The sequence below is a fragment of the Mustelus asterias genome, chromosome 10 (genome assembly GCF_964213995.1).
Source record: "Mustelus asterias chromosome 10, sMusAst1.hap1.1, whole genome shotgun sequence".
Lineage (NCBI taxonomy): Eukaryota > Metazoa > Chordata > Chondrichthyes > Carcharhiniformes > Triakidae > Mustelus > Mustelus asterias.
The window spans coordinates 35,408,306-35,429,333 of record NC_135810.1 but is presented as its reverse complement, the minus strand read 5'-3'; the positions used below and the strand labels follow the sequence as shown (position 1 = coordinate 35,429,333).

Genomic DNA, 21,028 nt, shown 5'->3' with positions numbered 1-21,028 from the left:
TCACACGCACTGCATTGAAACTCACCGACTGTCAAAGGTGACTTCTCACCTTTACATTTCGGGTAGTGACAAGCAATGGAATGGTACTCACCAGACTTACCGCACCGTGAACATTTAGTTCTAATGTTGTTCATTTTATGTACCGTCTTAATATGTTTACTAAATGCCCCTACTGTGGGAAAAATGGCACTACAGGACTTACAAAATAACGTGTCAATGGGATAGTGTATTATTACCTCGTTAACCTCAGTTCGATCCTGAGTTGGCTCTATACTAACAGTCTCAATAAAGGTACCAGTAGTACCAGCATCGCTTACGGTATTTGTGTTTATTTCTAAACTTCCCGAACCCATATTCTGGGCTTTATAGGCCTTATTATAGAAGGTAACTGTCGTTAACTCAACCACATCATCCGTTGGATGGACCGTCCAAACGGGCTCTTCTACAATAGGTTCAATGTCATCAACTACTGGGGTAGCTACCTCACCTGGACTGGGACCAGAATATACCACCCAATAGTGCCGATAATTTAACTCTGGTCTCAAGACCGCCTCTTCTGTTTGAGTGGAGACGGAACTTGTCTCTAGCTTTTTAGAGCTAAATCTAGTATAGCCTAACTTTTTAAATTGTTCCCAAAGAGCGGCTATGGACTCATCTGGGGGGCTGTTGTTTAACCGGGACCCAACCCATCCGGATTCCCCCTTTTCGGGAGGACTATTCATTTTTGCTAACCGTCAATATCCAATCTCACAAATCTCTCTGCGGACTATCTATCTACGGTCGTTGCGTTGTTTTTAACAAAGTTGTTTAGCCCTTGGTAGCAAGCCACCAAGGTTTCCAGCGGGGCCACGAGGAGGCACCACTTCACTGTGAACGCCAAAACATGCCAATAACGTTCACAGAGGTAACTAGCCAGAGATGACTCTCGAGTGAGACCCTTCTAAGAGAGTCATAGTTACTCCCGCCAATAGAATGGAGGGTTATAGGTAGGCCTAAAAGGTAGGGATATGTTCGGCACAACTTGTGGGGCCGAAGGGCCTGTTTTGTGCTGTAGTTTTCTATGTTTCTAAAAGTAGATATGCTTACGTGGATGCTGGAGTTCTAAGCTTTTAACACCTCTGGACAGGCACTTGCTTTCTGACTCTCGTACAGTAATTTCCAGAGAAGGATATATCATCAAGCTGCAGACCTTCAGAGAAATAAACCTTGCCTCTGGCAGATCCCAGTCTGGAGACTGCAGAGAGAGAAAGGGCTACTTCTCTCTGCAGCTTCCAAGCAGCAACTACGCTCGAGTTCTCTCTAAGTCTAGATCCACCCAGTCACCTGATGTTACTGTCAATCAACCCAATCAAGTCCTACTCTGCAAAACCCCAAGGAAGAACTCAATCGTAACAATCCTGCATTAGTCCAGATTAAAACAAACATTGTAGCAATTAAAATCAATTAGGCTGCTGCAGTAACAACAGAGGCTGCCAGTTACAGTCAAAATGGCACTGATAATAAAACAAACTGCTGCAACAGATCCTGCAGAAGAAACCTGACAGAAGTACACTTCTGAAACGCACAATATTGTCACAAGTAATAAGTGATCATAAATGCCTCCCTTTGACCTCAAACGATCTTCAATTACACTTTAACCTGAATTATAAGGAAGTTTGATTCACAGAGGGGTAAAATAAACTGGCGAATATAAAGCAAATAGCACACAAAAATAAGTTTGTATCCAAAAATGTTATAACTGAGATAAGAGAGAAGGACTCAGAATCACACTTGGGCCAGGATTCTTCCAAAAAATCTCTAAGTCACTAATTCATGTGAAAACGGAAGTAACTCCCGCTGATTTTTTTTTTAGTGTGATTTTCAGAATCTGTGCATTTCTGTGCATCACAGAGTGTCCTAACGTGATTCCCTCTGGAAATCAGTGGGCCTATTATCAGTGAGCTATGTTGCAGCCTTATAGAATCTTAGTTAGGCCGCACTTGGAATATAGTGTTCAATTCTGGTCGTCACACTACCAGAAGGATGTGGAGGCTTTGGAGAGGGTACAGAAAAGATTTACCAGGATGTTGCCTAGTATGGAGGGCATTAGAAATGAGGAGAGGTTGGAGAAACTTGGTTTGTTCTCACTGGAGCGATGGAGGTCGAGGGGCGACCTGATAGAAGTCTACAAGATTATGAGAGGCATGGACAGAGTGGATAGTCAGAAGCTTTTTCCCAGGGTGGAAGAGTCAATTACTAGGGGGCATAGGTTTAAGGTGCGAGGGGCAAGGTTTAAAGGAGATATACCAGGCAGATTTTCTACACCGAGTAGTGGGTGCCTGGAACTCGTTGCCGGGGGAGGTAGTGGAAGTGGATACGATAGTGGCTTTTAAGGAGCGTCTTGACAAGTACATGAATAGGATGGGAATAGAGGGATATGGTCCCTGGAAGGGCAGGGGGTTTTAGTTAAGTCGGGCAGCATGGTCGATGCAGGCGTGGAGGGCCGAAGGGCCTGTTCCTGTGCTGTTCTTTTGTTCATTATTCCCACCCAAGAGGCCAGCAGCATAGCGCTGAGTGGGCCACTGTGCACACGTCGATCTGTCAGCACTAAGATCGGCGCATGCGCAGTGGCCCGCATTATCGGCCTCCAGATCATTGGCCTTCCCTATCGCTGGCCAGCTCCACAACCCCACAACGCTGGCCATGTGAAACCTCCACCCCTTGATCATTGGCCTCCCACACCTCCCCGGGCAAGCCCCGATATCCCCCTCCCTCAGCCAGCCCCAATCTCCCTGACCACCCCCCATCTGGCCAGCCCCGATCTCCTGATTCCCCTCCCCTCGCCCAGGCCTGCAACCCCGACCCTCCAGCAGCCCCGACATCCCCCCATCGTCTCCCCCCTCAACCCGGATGGCTAGCCCTGATCGCTGTTTGCCCTTCCTCTGCCTGCAATCCCAAATAGTAAGAAGTTTAACAACACCAGGTTAAAGTCCAACAGGTTTATTTGGTAGCAAAAGCCACACAAGCTTTCGGAGCTCTAAGCCCCTTCTTCAGGTGAGTGGGAATTCTGTTCACAAACAGAGCTTATAAAGACACAGACTCAATTTACATGAATAATGGTTGGAATGCGAATACTTACAACTAATCAAGTCTTTAAGAAACAAAACAATGTGAGTGGAGAGAGCATCAAGACAGGCTAAAAAGATGTGTATTGTCTCCAGACAAGACAGCCAGTGAAACTATGCAGGTCCACGCAACTGTGGGAGTTACAAATAGTGTGACATGAACCCAATATCCCGGTTGAGGCCGTCCTCGTGTGTGCGGAACTTGGCTATCAGTTTCTGCTCAGCGACTCTGCGCCGTCGTGTGTCGCGAAGGCCGCCTTGGAGAACGCTTACCCGAATATCAGAGGCCGAATGCCCGTGACCGCTGAAGTGCTCCCCAACAGGAAGAGAACAGTCTTGCCTGGTGATTGTCGAGCGGTGTTCATTCATCCGTTGTCGCAGCGTCTGCATAGTTTCCCCAATGTACCATGCCTCGGGACATCCTTCCTTGCAGCGTATCAGGTAGACAACGTTGGCCGAATTGCAAGAGTATGTACCGTGTACAAGGATGAATGAACACCGCTCGACAATCACCAGGCAAGACTGTTCTCTTCCTGTTGGGGAGCACTTCAGCGGTCACGGGCATTCGGCCTCTGATATTCGGGTAAGCGTTCTCCAAGGCGGCCTTCGCGACACACGACAGCGCAGAGTCGCAGAGCAGAAACTGATAGCCAAGTTCCGCACACACGAGGACGGCCTCAACCGGGATATTGGGTTCATGTCACACTATTTGTAACTCCCACAGTTGCGTGGACCTGCAGAGTTTCACTGGCTGTCTTGTCTGGAGACAATACACATCTTTTTAGCCTGTCTTGATGCTCTCTCCACTCACATTGTTTTGTTTCTTAAAGACTTGATTAGTTGTAAGTATTCGCATTCCAACCATTATTCATGTAAATTGAGTCTGTGTCTTTATATGCTCTGTTTGTGAACAGAATTCCCACTCACCTGAAGAAGGGGCTTAGAGCTCCGAAAGCTTGTGTGGCTTTTGCTACCAAATAAACCTGTTGGACTTTAACCTGGTGTTGTTAAACTTCTTACTGTGTTTACCCCAGTCCAACACCGGCATCTCCACATCATGCAATCCCAAATGCAGAGTGGCAGCAGGACCCCCCTACCTCCACCTTTACTCTCTACACTCCAGCAGGGTCAGCGGGGCCTGTTCCCTGTTAGTGGAAAGCAATTGTAAACCCCACTGGGGTGGAGGGGGAGACGCTAGCGGGCCTGGAGGCTCCATTCCCAGACTCGCTAATGACATTGAAATCCGGACTTCCATACTTAGGAACTCTTTGGCTGGGAGACGCATGGAGGCCCGGGCGTCCTGCGGGAAGCCCACAAAACGGCCTCTGCTGATGTCTCCTGTTCCACTGCGCTGCTCTGGCTGGGAGAATCGTCAACCTTGGTATCAATACTGACCATTCAGATTTGTTGTCTGGATTTGAACCTGACCAAGATTGATGGGAAATTTCTCTTTATATACCATTTATATTAGTAAAACACGTTGTAGAACAATCAAGCCACTTCTAAGCAGTAAAACGTACAGAAGTTCTGAACATAATTTACTTACGATTGGTGCTCCAATGTTTAGATCAGAGCTCCTTATGAATCATCATCTTAGTGAGCATCCATGGTCTCAAGTTGAAATTTTGCTACCGTAGTAAATGGAAATATTTGCATTTCTTATTCTGATCCCTGTTTTACATAATTCGATTTCCACAGATGAAGAATTTAGATTCATACTGATTTGTATTTCTATTGAATACAATTAAAATGATCAATTGACCATTTTAAAAACATTTTCTTATACAGGAATCTTTTGCAAAGTTCTTTATCTTTTTGTACTTTCCTCATATTTTTAATAGTCAAGAGTAAATGTATTCCTAAACTCAAGCGGAGTTTGATGGTAAAGCCAGTTGAAATAGAGTGAGCCAACGTAATTCATTCTCCATTGTGAGGTCAGATAATATGTCCTATTTTTGCATGATGCCATGGGAACACCTTTTGCAATAACTGGTCCTGTTGCTGAATTAAGATTGCATCAAGCGAGAAAAAGTAAACTTTAACATACCAGAAGCAAATGTGAGGGGAAAAAAAGATGATTTTATCTTCACCTTTATGTTATTTGTGAGAAAGATAGCAATTTATACTCTTATTTATTCAACATTTTAGATTTGTATGGTCTTATAGAGCCAGCAAGATTGAGATGTTATTATCTAAGATGTTAACTAGATTGAAGGATGTGTAATTTTGAAGAAGGTGGAGAATAAGGTGATTTAGGATGAAACAGAAAAAGTATCAGACAGATGAAAAGACTACACTACAATGTTTAATTATAATTTTAGTTTGATTGAACCCTTACTGCCATCATTGAAGAGTTTGCTCAGTGATCAAAAGATTCTGCTTTTGTGTCACTCTTTCAGCTCTATAGTGTATAAAATCTTACCACTCAGAAGGAAGTCCATTATGCCTGATCTTTTTTTTTTCACATTTCTTTGAGCTATCCAAGTAAACCACACTTCTGCTTTTTCTCCATAATTTAAAAAAAATTCCCCATGAAGCATTTATCAGATTCCCTTCTGAAAGTTACAATTGACTCCCCTTCTACCATCTTTCAGACAATGCATTCCAGATCATCATGACCCACTGCATAAAAAAAGTCTGCTTTCTCCTCGCCTCACTTCTGGCTTTTTTGCCAATTAACTTATAGTTGTGTCTTGTCATTGTCAATTCATTGTCAGTAAAATAGTTTCACTTTATTTGCTTTATCAAAACCTTTCATGATTTTGAAAAGTTCTATCGAACCACACCTTAATCTTTGCTGCTCCAAGGATCAATATCTCTGGTGTTCCAGTTTCTCAATGTGACTGAAATATCTCATTCCTCATGCCGGGCAACCTACTCAGGAACCTCCAAGTCTGACCTATTTAGGATGGTGACCTATATTAAGGTCCAAGTGTGCAGGATACTCTGTAATACATTGCAGAGTCCCTCCTGACCTATTAAGAGGTCAAGGCTCTTTAAGGTCCCTGGAGATTTCTGTATGGCAACTTGGCAGAGGCATGTACTTCATTGTGGCACTCCATAATTACTGTTCCTGCATCTGATATAATATTCTCTCTCATTTACTCATCTGTTCACTTGATTCCCTCTTTAAAGGGGTCAGGGAAGGCAGAATTCCTGATAGAAACTATTATGGCAACCTCCAGCAAGTCTGGCATCAATGTGAAAGGACGTGTTTACACACAGTCCAACCATTCAGCATGTGATATCCCTTTCTGTCAACATAGATTAATGCCTAACTTCTGCCCTCAAATGTTTGTTGGTAAGATAATATTAAACACGTTTTCTGTAGTTGCTTGAAATAAGCCAGCTTCTTAAAAAATTGAATGCAATGGTAATTTTCACAACTTCAGGCAGACCTGTGAAATGGGCAAATCGATAATTCAACTTACCTATTCTCTCTATGGTAAAATGTGGTCGTCTTAATGAGATCTTATGGCCTGCACATTCTTTGAGGTGGATAATATCTTGCAGGGTGCATTGATCTTATGTACTGTTTCACCTTCCACACTATCTTGTACTGCTCATAGAGGGTGAGGAAACTAGTCAGGAGAGCATTGGAATAGTCATATCTGGAAATAACAAAGGCACGAATGAGGGTTTCAGCAGTAGATTAGCTGAGGTACAGGTGGAGATGGATGATGTTGCAGAGGTAGAAGTAAGCAATCTTGATGATAAAATGGATATGAGGTCAGAAGGTCATCTTGGGACCAAGGACCGCACCAAAATTGCAAAGGGTCTGGTTCAAACTCAGACAATGGCCAGGGAGAAGGACAGAGTGGGTGAAGGAAACCACATCCTGGTTGGGTCACAGGCTCTCGGGCTGTGAATGCCAAGTTCAACACTTTGTGGCTGGAAGGAATATTTGTGATAGAAAAAATGATAGAAGCTATTCCTTTTGCAAGGTATATGGCTGAGAGTCCATTGCAAATTTTAATTGCAATGTAATCAAGTGTGTAACTTTGTTCTGTTTCCTGTTCAAAGTGTGAACTTAAAGGCTAGGATTTTCAGGTCCATCCAGTTGGCAGGATCTTCTGGCCCCGCCAAAGTTGACCCTTGTGGCGGATTCCCCAGCAATGGGGCGGGTGAACTATGACTATAAAGTTTGACAGAACTGGTGGCCAACAGCGTGCCACATCTGCCTTGGGGAAACCCACAGTGAGGGGGAGGTTGCAGGGGGAGAAATCCCAAAATACAATTCTAATTTGATAATCACTTTTGCCTGCTTTAAGGTGAACATCATAAAACATGAAAATATTTGCTTTCATTCAGGTACTGCATCAGGTGATCAACATGAAGCTGAAAGTGTTCATGAACTGCAGACCCCAACTTTCTGAGATGCCTTTAAAAAGGTGAGAAATATTTTCAAGTTACTCCTGCCACTCTGTGGAATTCATGATGTGGAGATGCCGGCGTTGGACTGGGGTAAACACAGTAAGAAGTTTAACAACACCAGGTTAAAGTCCAACAGGTTTATTTGGTAGCAAAAGCCACATAAGCTTTCGGAGCTGCAAGCCCCTTCTTCAGGTGAGTGGGAATTCTGTTCACAAACAGAGCATATAAAGACACAAACTCAATTTACATGAATAATGGTTGGAATGCGAATACTTACAACTAATCAAGTCTTTAAGAAACAAAACAACGTGAGTGGAAAGAGCATCAAGACAGGCTAAAAAGATATGTATTGTCTCCAGACAAGACAGCCAGTGAAACTCTGTGGGGGTTACAAATAGTGTGACATGAACCCAATATCCCGGTTGAGGCCGTCCTCGTGTGTGCGGAACTTGGCTATCAGTTTCTGCTCAGCGACTCTGCGCCGTCGTGTGTCGCGAAGGCCGCCTTGGAGAACGCTTACCCGAATATCAGAGGCCGAATGCCCGTGACCGCTGAAGTGCTCCCCAACAGGAAGAGAACAGTCTTGCCTGGTGATTGTCGAGTGGTGTTCATTCATCCGTTGTCGCAGCGTCTGCATAGTTTCCCCAATGTACCATGCCTCGGGACATCCTTTCTTGCAGCGTATCAGGTAGACAACGTTGGCCGAGTTGCAAGAGTATGTACCGTGTACCTGGTGGATGGTGTTCTCACGTGAGATGATGGCATCTGTGTCGATGATCCGGCACGTCTTGCAGAGGTTGCTGTGGCAGGGTTGTGTGGTGTCATGGTCACTGTTCTCCTGAAGGCTGGGTAGTTTGCTGCGGACAATGGTCTGTTTGAGGTTGTGCGGTTGTTTGAAGGCAAGAAGTGGGGGTGTGGGGATGGCCTTGGCGAGATGTTCATCTTCATCAATGACATGTTGAAGGCTCCGGAGGAGATGCCGTAGCTTCTCCACTCTGGGGAAGTACTGGACAACGAAGGGTACTCTGTCCACTGTGTCCCGTGTTTGTCTTCTGAGGAGGTCGGTGCAGTTTTTCGCTGTGGCGCGTTGGAACTGTTGATCAATGAATCGAGCGCCATATCCTGTTCTTATGAGGGCATCTTTCAGCGTCTGGAGGTGTCTGTTGCGATCCTCCTCATCCGAGCAGATCCTGTGTATACGGAGGGCTTGTCCGTAGGGGATGGCTTCTTTAACGTGTTTAGGGTGGAAGCTGGAGAAGTGGAGCGTCGTGAGGTTATCCGTGGGCTTGCGGTACAGTGAGGTGCTGAGGTGACCGTCCTTAATGGAGATGCGTGTGTCCAAGAATGCAACCGATTCCGGAGAGTAGTCTATGGTGAGCCTGATGGTGGGATGGAACTTGTTGATGTCATCATAGAGTTGTTTCAGTGATTGTTCACCATGAGTCCAAAGGAAGAAAATGTCATCGATGTATCTAGTGTATAGCATCGGTTGAAGGTCCCGTGCGGTGAAGAAGTCTTGTTCGAACCTGTGCATGAAGATGTTGGCATATTGAGGTGCGAATTTGGTCCCCATGGCTGTTCCGTGTGTCTGGATGAAGAACTGGTTGTTGAAGGTGAAGATATTGTGGTCCAGGATGAAGCGGATGAGATGTAAAATTGCATCTGGAAACTGGCAGCTGTTGGCGCTGAGCACTGAGGCCGTTGCAGCAATGCCATCGTCATGGGGGATGCTGGTGTAGAGTGCCGAGACATCCATTGTTCTCTTCCTGTTGGGGAGCACTTCAGCGGTCACGGGCATTCGGCCTCTGATATTCGGGTAAGCGTTCTCCAAGGCGGCCTTTGCGACACACGACGGCGCAGAGTCGCTGAGCAGAAACTGATAGCCAAGTTCCGCACACACGAGGACGGCCTCAACCGGGATATTGGGTTCATGTCACACTATTTGTAACCCCCACAGAGTTTCACTGGCTGTCTTGTCTGGAGACAATACACATCTTTTTAGCCTGTCTTGATGCTCTCTCCACTCACGTTGTTTTGTTTCTTAAAGACTTGATTAGTTGTAAGTATTCGCATTCCAACCATTATTCATGTAAATTGAGTTTGTGTCTTTATATGCTCTGTTTGTGAACAGAATTCCCACTCACCTGAAGAAGGGGCTTAGAGCTCTGAAAGCTTGTGTGGCTTTTGCTACCAAATAAACCTGTTGGACTTTAACCTGGTGTTGTTAAACTTCTTACTCTGTGGAATGCCATTATCATTGTTTGAGTTAATTCATCCTAATGTACTCTTGAATTGCTTGTTGACAACAGAAAACTGCAGATAACATACCACTGAGTGAATTTACATCACCTCGAATCATAGAATCATAGAAACCCTACAGTACAGAAAGAGGCCATTCGGCCCATCAAGTCTGCACCGACCACAATCCCACCCAGGCCCTACCCCCATATATTTTACCCGCTAATCCCTCTAATCTACGCATCCCAGAACACTAAGGGGCAATTTTAACAAGGCCAATCAACCTAACCCGCACATCTTTGGACTGTGGGAGGAAACCGGAGCACCCGGAGGAAACCCACGCAGACACGAGGAGAATGTGCAAACTCCACACAGACAGTGACCCAACCGGGAATCGAACCCAGGTCCTTGGAGCTGTGAAGCAGTAGTGCTAACCACTGTGCTACCGTGCCGCCCTAGTCGAGTAGTCATTTCAAGCACAGAATGAGGCCATTCAGACCATCACATTTATGCCACCCCTCAGCAGAGCAATTCAGTCAATCCCAATCCCCTGCTCTATCATTGGATCCCTAAAAGTTTATTTCCTGCAAGTTCCCATCCAATATCCTTTCAAATCATTGATTATTTTTGTTTCCAGCACTCTTGTAGGCAGCAGGTTCTTGGTCATTACTGTTCACAACTTAAAAATAGTTCCTCACCACATTCCCCCTGCATCTCGTGCCCAAAACAAAGAACAAAGAAAATTACAGCACAGGAACAGGTCCTTCGGCCCTCCAAGCCTGCACCGATCATGCTGCCCAACTTAACTAAAACCCCCTAACCTTCCGGGGACCATATCCCTCTATTCCCATCTCATTCATGTACTTGTCAAAACGCCCCTTAAAAGTCACTACCGCATCCGCTTCCACTACCTCCCCCGGCAACGGGTTCCAGGCACCCACTACTCTGTGTAAAAAATCTGCCTCGTACATCTCCTTTAAACCTTGCCCCTCGCACCTTAAACCTGTGCCCCCTAGTAATTGGCTCTTCCACCCTGGGAACAAGCTTCCGACTATCCACTCTGTCCATGCCTCTCAGAATCTTGTAGACTTCTATCACGTCTCCCCTCAATCTCTGTCGCTCCAGTGAGAACAAACCGAGTTTCTCCAACCTCTCCTCATAGCTAATGCCCTCCCTACCAGGCAACATCTTGGTAAATCTTTTCTGTATCCTCCCCAAAGCCTCCACACCTTAGAATCTTAGAAATCCTGCAGCACAGAAAGAGGCCATTCAGCTCATCAAGTCTGCACCGACCACAATCCCACCCAGGCCCTAACCCCATATCCCTACATATTTATCCACTAATCCCTCTAACCTACGCATCCCAGGACACTAAGGGCAATTTATTTTTAGCATGGCCAATCAACCTAACCCGCACATCTTTGGTAGTGTGGCAACCAGAATTGAACACTATATTCCAAGTGCGGCCTAACTAAGTTTCTATAAAGCTGCAGCATGACTTGCCAATTTTTAAACTCAATGCCCCAGCTGATGAAAGCAAGCATGCCGTATGCCTTCTTGACTACCTTCTCCACCTGCATTGCCACTTTCAGTGACCTGTGTACCTATACACCCAGATCCCTTTGCCTATCAATACTCTTCAGGGTTCTGCCATTTACTGTATATTTCCTATCTGTATTAGACCTTCCAAAATGCATTACCTCACATTTGTCCGGATTGAACTCCACCTGCCATTTCTCCGCCCAAGTCTCCAACTGATCTATATCCTGCTGTATCCTCTGATGGTCCTCATCGCTATCCGCAAATCCACCAACCTTTGTGTCGAGCACAAACTTACTAATCAATCCAGTTACATTTTCTTCCAAATCATTTATATAGATTACAAACAGCAAAGGTCCCAGCACTGATCCCTGAGGAACGCCACTTGTCACAGCCCTCCATTCAGAAACGCATCCTTCCACTGCTACCCTCTGTCTGCTTTGACCGAACCAGTTTTGTATCCACCTTGCCAGCTCACCTCTGATCCCATGCGACTTCACCTTCTGCACCAGTCTGCCATGAGGGACCTTGTCAAAGGCCTTACTGAAGTCCATGTAGACAACATCCACTGCCTTACCCTCAACAATCATCTTCGTCACTTCCTCGAAAAACCCGGATCAAGTTCATGAGACACGACCTCCCCTTCACAAGACCATGTTGCCTCTCGCTAATATGCCCACTTATTTCCAAGTGGGAATAAATCCTGTCTCGAAGAATCCTCTCCAATAATTTCCCTACCACTGTTGTAAGACTCACCAGCCTGTAATTACCTGGATTATTCTTGCTACCCTTCGTAAACAAAGGAACGTAGAATCATAGAAACCCTACAGTGCAGAAAGAGGCCATCTGGCCCATCGAATCTGCACCGACCACAATCCCACCCAGGTCCTATCCGCATATCCCTACACATTTACCCGCTAATCCCTCTAACCTACGCATCTCAGGACACTTAGGGGCAATTTTAGCATGGCCAACCAACCTAACCCGCACATCTTTGGACTGTGGGAAGAAACCGGAGCACCCGGACGAAACCCACGCAGACACGAGGAGAATGTGCAAACTCCACACAGACAGTGACCCAAGCCGGGAATCGAACCCAGGTCCCTCGAGCTGTGAAGCAGCAGTGCTAACCACTGTGCTACCGTGCCACCCTCACTGTGCTACCGTGCCGTCCTACATTGGCTATTCTCCTGCAATCCTCCAAACCTCAAATTGCTGTCCCCTATTCCTTGTGCTATATGCTAATGGGAACCATTTTTTCCTTACCTACCTTGTTCAAACTGGTCAAAAGTTTACAGCTTTTTCAAATCTTGCTCATTCTTCTTTACTCCAATGAGAACCACCCTAGCTTTTCCAACCTAACCTTGTAACTAAAATCCCTATTCCTGGAACTATTCTAGTAAATCTCTTCTACACTCTCTTGAGGTCCCTCACATCCTTCCTGAAGTCTGGTGACCAGAACTAGACACAACAGTTTAGTCGGGGCCTAACCAGAGCTTTACCAGTTCAGTATTTCAGATAAAGCTCGGCACAACATCGTGGGCCGAAGGGCCTGTTGTGTGCTGTACTGTTCTATGTTCTAGTATAACTTCCATAGTTTTGTATGTCCTTGTATATGAATCCCAAGATTCCGTATGCTTTGCTAACAACTCTCTCAATGTATCCTTCAAAAATCCCCTTGGTCCTTCTACATAGAACATAGAACATAGAACATTACAGCGCAGAACAGGCCCTTCGGCCCACGATGTTGCACCGACCAGTTAAAAAAAAACAAAAAACTGTGACCCTCCAACCTAAACCAATTTCTTTTCGTCCATGAACCTATCTACGGATCTCTTAAACGCCCCCAAACTAGGCGCATTTACAACTGATGCTGGCAGGGCATTCCAATCCCTCACCACCCTCTGGGTAAAGAACCTACCCCTGACATCGGTTCTATAACTACCCCCCCTCAATTTAAAGCCATGCCCCCTCGTGCTGGATTTCTCCATCAGAGGAAAAAGGCTATCACTATCCACCCTATCTAAACCTCTAATCATCTTATATGTTTCAATAAGATCCCCTCTTAGCCGCCGCCTTTCCAGCGAAAACAATCCCAAATCCCTCAGCCTCTCCTCATAGGATCTCCCCTCCATACCAGGCAACATCCTGGTAAACCTCCTCTGCACCCTCTCCAAAGCCTCCACATCCTTCCTGTAATGTGGGGACCAGAACTGCACACAGTACTCCAAGTGCGGCCGCACCAGAGTTGTGTACAGTTGCAACATAACGCTACGACTCCTAAATTCAATCCCCCTACCAATAAACGCCAAGACACCATATGCCTTCTTAACAACCTTATCTACTTGATTCCCAACTTTCAGGGATCTATGCACACATACACCTAGATCCCTCTGCTCCTCCACACTATTCAAAGTCCTCCCGTTAGCCCTATACTCAACACATCTGTTATTCCTACCAAAGTGAATTACCTCACACTTCTCCGCATTAAACTCCATCCGCCACCTCTCGGCCCAACTTTGCAACCTGTCTAAGTCTTCCTGCAAACTACGACACCCTTCCTCACTGTCTACCACACCACCGACTTTGGTGTCATCAGCAAATTTGCTAATCCACCCAACTATACCCTCATCCAGATCATTAATAAATATTACAAACAGCAGTGGCCCCAAAACAGATCCCTGAGGTACACCACTTGTAACCGCACTCCATGATGAATATTTACTATCAACCACCACCCTCTGTTTCCTATCCGCTAGCCAATTCCTGATCCAATTTCCTAGATCACCCCCAATCCCATACATCTGCATTTTCTGCAGAAGCCTACCATGGTGAACCTTATCAAACTGTTCCTGCACACCGTGGAGAACTATGCCATTAAGTTTATATTGCCTCTCCTTAGCCCTTCTCCCAAAGTGCATCACATCACACTTCTCTGTATTAAATTCTATCTTCCATTTATCTATCCATTCTACTGGTCAACCTATTATCATGTTACTGGTGATGTGTATTAACACACGGTTTGCCACATTTCCAAGTTGGGTATGATCAACAAATTTTGAAATGTTACTCTGTATTGCAATATATATATTTATGTATAGCAAAGAAAGCAGTGGGCCCAGTAGTTGACCCTTGTCTACCATCCTCCGGTCTGAAAAATGAATATTTCTGTCCTTAAGTCAATTTTATATCCAATTGGGCACTGATCCTCCTATTCCATGAGACAGGGCAGCATGGTGGCCCAGTGAATAGCATTACTGCCTCACAGCTCCAGGGACCCGGGTTCAATTCCAGCCTTGGCTCACTGTCTCCGTGGAGTTTGCAAATTCTCCCTGTGTCTGCATAGGTTTCTTCTGGGTGCTCTGGTTTCCTCCCACAGTCCAAAGATGTGCAAGTTAAGTGGATTGGCCATGCTAAAATTGGCCATGCTAAAATTGCTCCCTTAGTGTCTCAAAATGTCTAGATTAGATGGATTAACCATGCAGTTCGAGGGATTGGGTGGGGGAGAAGACCTGGGTAAGATACTCAGTCAGAGAGTGCAGACTTGATGGGCCGAATGGCCTCTTCTGTACTGTTGGGATTCTATTAGCCTCAATTTTATGACAAATGCATCTACATTCAGCCCCTTGAGCCTGCTCCGCTATTTAATTAGATCATGGTTTATCGGATAATTACATCAAATTTGCATGCTGCCTACTCCTAATATAACGAACTTTTGATGTAGTAATTTATCATAGAATCATAAAATCCCTACTGTGCAGAAGGCAGCCATTCGGCCCATCAAGTTTGCACCGACAACAATCCCACCCAGGCCCTATTCCGGTAACCCATATAGTTACCCTGCTAATCCCCTGACTCTAGGGTCAATTTAGCATGGCCAATTAACTTAACCCGATGTCTTTGGACTGTGGGAGGAAATGTGAGGTTTTGGGCACAAGATGCAAGGGGAATGCGATGAGGAACTATTTTTAAGTAGTGAATATTAATGACCAAACACCTTCCTAAAAAATAATACAGACAACATCCACTGCATTCGACTCTGGACCCCATAAAATCTCATTGCATCAGATCAAATATGGGCAAGGAAACCTACTCCCCTGAGCTGATGAATCAGTACATCTGCACGTTGACTACTTGGAGGAAGCACTGAGGGTGGCTAGGGCCTACAATTTACCCGTGATGGGAATTTCAATGTCCATCAATCACCAAGAGTGGCTCAGTAACACTGCTACTGACTGAGCTGACCAAAAACATTTGGCTGTTAGTCTGGAGATGCAGCAGGTGGGGGAACTAACAAGAGGAGAAGAAAAAAAGCTACTTAACCTGATCCTCACCAATCTACTATATTGAGGTCATGATGGAGTTATATAGAACTTTGGTGAGGCCACAGGCTGGAGCACTGTGTGCAGTTCTGGTCGCCACATTATAGGAAGGACGTGAACGCACTGGAGAGGGTGCAGAGGAGATTCACCAGGATGTTGCCTGGAATGGAACATTTAAGTTAAAAAGAGAGGTTGGATAGGCTTGGGTTGTTTTCTCTGGAGCAGAGAAGACTGAGGGGTGACCTGATTGAGATGTTCAAAATTATGAGGGGCATGGACAGGGTAGGTAGGGAGCAGCTGTTGCCCTTAATTGAAGGGTCAGTTATGAGGGGACACAAGTTAAAAGTAAGGGGTGGGAGGTTTAGGGGAGATTTGAGGAAAGACATTTTTACTCAGAGGTTGGTGACGACCTGGAATGCCCTGTCTGGGAGGGTGGTGGAGGCGGGATGCCTCATCCTTTAAAACGTACCTGGATGAGTATTTGGCATGCCATAACATTTCAGGCTATGGGCAAAGTGCTGGCAAGTGGGATTAGGTGGACAGGTCAGGGCCTTTCATGCGTTGGTGCAGACTCAATGGGCCAAGGGGCCTTTTTTGCACTCTGTGATTCTGTGAAATTGCACATGCATTTGTCCATGATAGTATTCGAAGGATTGGCCATCGCACAGTTCTTGTGGTGCTGGAACCTTGTCTTCACATTGAGGATACCCTCCATGTCGGAAAACAGAGGTATTTTTAAGTGATTTATGTTTGTAATATTGGATATTAGAAATAAAGGATAGATTTAAGTGAATTTAATTTAGTATTCCTATGTGAGAAAGTGATGAAATTTTAGTTAGATTCATGTTAAAGAACAATGTTTGCATGTAAGGGGTTTGGTTTCATTTCGAATACGTCTGCATTGTGCAGAGTTTACAATGTAAAAAGCAAACAAGAGCTTAAAGAAAGACTGAGCTGTTGCTTAGTAATCAGGGGCCATCTTTAAGTTGGAAAGACATTTTGAGTTTATACCTGGTTTGATAATGATATTTCATACCAGTTGCATTGGTAAGCTGCATGGATAGCTTTTAACCAATATACATTACACAGAAACTCAGTCTATTATATTCTTTTCACAGCTTTTATCGTTTTGTGCTGGAGCCTGAACTGGTCTTCACAGCTGACAACAACTTATCAGCAGGACCCATGGCCAAATTTCTTGAAATACCAGAAACATCATTGTTTACTCTTAACATGATTACACCTGAAAGTTGGTTGGTAGAATCACTACACAGCCCAATTGACTTGGATAATATTCACTTAGAAGAAGTAAGTATCTTTTTAGGGACAGAAATAAAATTCTTAAATTGTGCTGCAAATATATTTTGCACAATAGGGCAATTTGCTTTAACAAATAATTTGCCAATTGTAATTACTGCTTTGTGTACTTAAAAATAATTGCTAAGATCTTGGTTAATGATTGTTACAATGTGGTGGTTGACCCCCTTTTAAGAAGTAACACCGAATCCCCCAAAGAGGAATACATCGCCTCGTAATCTGTTAAAAATGTGTGAACTGTTCTTCAATAATGTTTAGTAGTTAATTGACAGAAATACCTGACCCTCACTTTAAAATGAACACTTACCAATTTATTTATTTTACTAACAGGGAACTTTAACTAAACAAGTAACATACCGAATAAAATAAGATTCCAAAGAAATGCTGTTCATTAACCAAAATATATATAATAATGGAGTTCAGTCACTCTCAAAAATACAACCAGGTTTGTGGCTTTTGGGATCTTTTGGAATTCCTCTGTTGATTCTTTTGTCTCGTTAGATGGTGTATTCTCTCTTAAGAGATATCTGAAGCTGGCAGAGTTGAGAGCTGCTCTCTCCCCCTCGAGGCTTGAAAGGTGGCAGTTCTTCTGTTGCTCTCCTGTTTTTTCCCCCTGCACTCTGTTTTATACCTGTGATAATCTATCAATTTTCCTACAATAGGATTGGTCTGATGTTGTCAACACCATCAAATTCAAACTTTATAGTTTCCTGTAGCTGAGTGTCTGTTTAAATTGATTGGGCTAAATTAAAAAAACCAGGTTGTCTTGTCAAGACCACAGCTTGACTTTTTGATGCAAGTGTTTCAGCTTGGACTCTGTGGGTGGCATTTTACCATGTTTTGACTAAGTGCCGGACGGATTTGAAACTGGGAGAGTTTCAGATCCGTTTTTGGGTGTGTTTTAAGCCCCTCCCCCATATGCAGTCTGGCTGCAAAATTTTGAGCAGGACCAATTCTCACTGCAGAAGCCTGTGGATGGGGCCTAACATGCCCGAAACCGTGCATCTCTGATTGGAGCCTTCAACTGCATGTATGCAAAAAAACCCCCCAAAAATGCAGCTCCCCTGACAGATCCCTCCTGCACCGGATAATGCGTCTTGGCCCCCACGGACATTGGGCCCCCCCCAACATTACTGACCCCATATCCCCCCACCCCCTGCCACCCAGACCAATTGTGCCCCCCCCCCCCCCCCCTCCCTCCCTCCCACCAATCGCAGGCAGAGTGGCAATGCCTCCCCACCCCAGATCCACCTGCACATGGCTCCTATCTCCCCCTGGCTCTGATGGTTGTATGACACCTCCCTCTCTCTCCCCTGCCCACAATCATCATGGAGGCACAGATCCCCCACCCCACCATCAACACACCTGCAAGTGCTCACTTGCCTTCCTCTCAATGCTAACAAGCAAACTGCATTCAACTTGCTGGAATGCTCTCCCAAACTGCCTACAACTGATCTGCCCTAACGAGGGGCAGCTTCATAAAACTCTAAGGATGGACAGGCAGGCAGGCAGTGCAGGAAAATGTCTAAAAAGCCGGCATCACGGTTCACAGAGGGTGACCTCAGCAGGTTGCTGAATGCAGCAGAGGCAAGGTGGGGCACACTCTTCCCCCCCCCCCCCAACAAGTCACAGATCCAGGGGAGATGACAGCAGAGCAGCCTGGGAGGCAATTGCTTTCTTGGTTAGTGCCATGGCACTGGCCCCAAGAACAGGCAAACAGTGCAGCAAAAAGGTGAATGACCTCATCCAGGCAGCAAGGGTGAGTGTTTAACCCCATCTAGCATCTTCCTCCAAACCTCTCCCAGATCTTCCCAGCCCCTGACCCCCAAGAGTATCACTGCGTTGCCCTCTGAGGGCCACTCCCTGACACTCTGCTGGAGTCACACCATCATTTATTTCATGGCTCCTTCTGTCCCCACAGGAAAAGAATGCCCATAACATTTGGAAGAGCGCGAAGACAGGGGGTGATGAGCCTGACCTCCGAGTCCTTACCCCCTTTGAGGAGCGGGCGTTGGAGCTGTCCACAGGAGGACGTCTGGGCCATAGGCGACAGCATGGTTGGGGTGGAGTCGAGAACTGAGCACCTGTCAATCCTCCACTCAATTTCAGTCAATTACTAGGGGGCATAGATTTAAGGTGCGAGGGACAAGGTTTAAAGGAGATGTACGACACATGTTTAAATACACAGGTGGTGGATGCCTGGAACTCACTGCCAGGGGAGGTCGTGGAAGCAGAAAAAATAGTGATTTTTAAGGGGCATCTTGACAAATGCATGAATGGGATGAGAATAGAGGGATATGGTCTCCGGGAGGGTAGGAGTTTTAATTCAGATAGGCAGCATGGTCGCTGCAGGCATGGAGGGTCGAAGTGCCTGTTCCTGTAATGTAATTTTCTTTGTGCTTCATTCTATTTTCAGTGGAGAAATATGAACCCACTTTCTGGCATCCCAGATTCCACTTCCTCCCTTGCACTTAATCATGCATCCTGTGTTGCAGGAATAGATGCGGATGCACCTGGGCTACTGGGAGTGGCGGCCCCCTATGCAGCCTCCAGCCATGCTGAGACAGACAGCTCGGACGGGTCCTCAGAGGAAGCGGCTGAAGGGACCTCCGAGGGTGGCACCTTTTTTTTTGGCATGAGCTTCCACCTCACAACTCACCATCCCAGATACTGTCACATCGGTGGGTCCAGTTAGTGGTGAGGCTTCTGAGACGCTCTCTGGGGAGCACGACACATCTGAAAATGTACATTGGATGGAGGAGAGAACGTCTGAGGACTCTGGCATGCGGAAGCCTGCCGGAGGCGAGGACTCAGCTGGCCCCAGGCTACATGCTGAGCCTCTGAGATCACTTCTCCCTCAGCTGCTGGAGATGCAGCAACAGAGCCAGGAGGGGCTGACAGCCACACTGGACCAACTGCAAGCTGTTGGGAGGAGTCGCAAAGCTTTCAAGCAGACCAGCTGTTGCCTGTTTTGATTGGTTTCCAGGCCAACACTGCAAGGGTGGCATCCGCGGTGGAAACACTGGGGCAGGGAATCATCACCATGAGTGGCAGGCTCCAAGTCACAGCAGGCCACAACTGAGTAACTCAACAGGATTCTTGAGGTTCTACAGCCCATGGCTGAGAGGCTCGAGAGCTTGCACAGGACCCAGCAGGACAGCACTGAGACATAGCGGGCTATGGCAGCAGTCCTTGAGAATGTGGCAGAGGGTCATGGCCGAGAGGCTGCAGAGCGTGGCCCAGTCTCCGAGGGCGCTTGCTGCAGCCATTGACAGGTGGTTCCCCGACTCAGGTGGCCATCGCAGAGGGCTCGAACACCATGGGTAGAACGCAGGTGGTCCTCCAGGACTGGCAGGGTCAGGTGACGCCAGAGCTTCCCGAGCTCACTGCAGAAGTGCCGCCATCCCATAGAGTGACCCAGAGGCCCACAGGAACCCCAAGGGAGGAGGAAGGGCCGAGCCCATGCCAGGGCCTTCCAGCCAGGAGACTATGGCTGTGGCTCCTCCATCTGACTCACCCCTTCCTGACACCGGAGCATCTCAGAGGCAGGGGATGAAGAGGGTGTCATGGATGAGTCCCAGACATCTGGAAGCCGGCCAGGCCCCCAAGGTCCAGGCCCTCCAGGGGATGCCCGCCAAGTGCATCACAGGCCACAGGGCGGGGTAGGCAGCTGGCCCCCTCCACCTCCAATGTATAGGAAGTTGTACTAAGATAGCATGGATGAAGGGCTGCAATAGTTAGATAGATTTTTAAGGACCTTAATGTTTTCTGTTCATGTGTTTTTATGTTCGCACTTATGATTTACACACTTCTAATGTAATCAATAAATGTTTTTTTCACCACCCACCTGTGACTAATTTGTTTCAGGAAATCCTCTTACAGGAATCCTCCCTCGCCAGAGACATCCTTCATGTTGATGTCAGTCAATGCTCTGTCACTGAGAAAAGGAGACCTTTTGGAGGAGGAGGATGTGGAGGCCGACCAGCTGGGCGTCGCTGGGAGGAGGAGGATGACAATGCCAAGCAACACCATCCAGGCGCTTGAGGGCTGGCAGCAAAGATCAGACATGCAAGGTCGGCAAGGGGGGCCCTGATCACCTGAGAAAATGAACCCAGACCCCCACGAGATTTTCCC

The 21,028-nt window shown here is 46.3% G+C and overlaps 1 protein-coding gene across 2 annotated transcripts in view; it reads left to right on the top strand.

Moving 5' to 3' along the window:
* uggt2 (UDP-glucose glycoprotein glucosyltransferase 2) overlaps window positions 1-21,028 on the top strand; it is a 608,113-nt gene that overhangs the window by 431,516 nt on the left and 155,569 nt on the right. For both annotated transcript variants that reach the window (XM_078221650.1, XM_078221652.1), the window contains 2 exons: window positions 7,416-7,495; window positions 16,696-16,885. In XM_078221650.1, coding sequence (XP_078077776.1) covers window positions 7,416-7,495; window positions 16,696-16,885 — 270 coding nt within the window. The remainder of the gene's footprint in view (window positions 1-7,415; window positions 7,496-16,695; window positions 16,886-21,028) is intronic.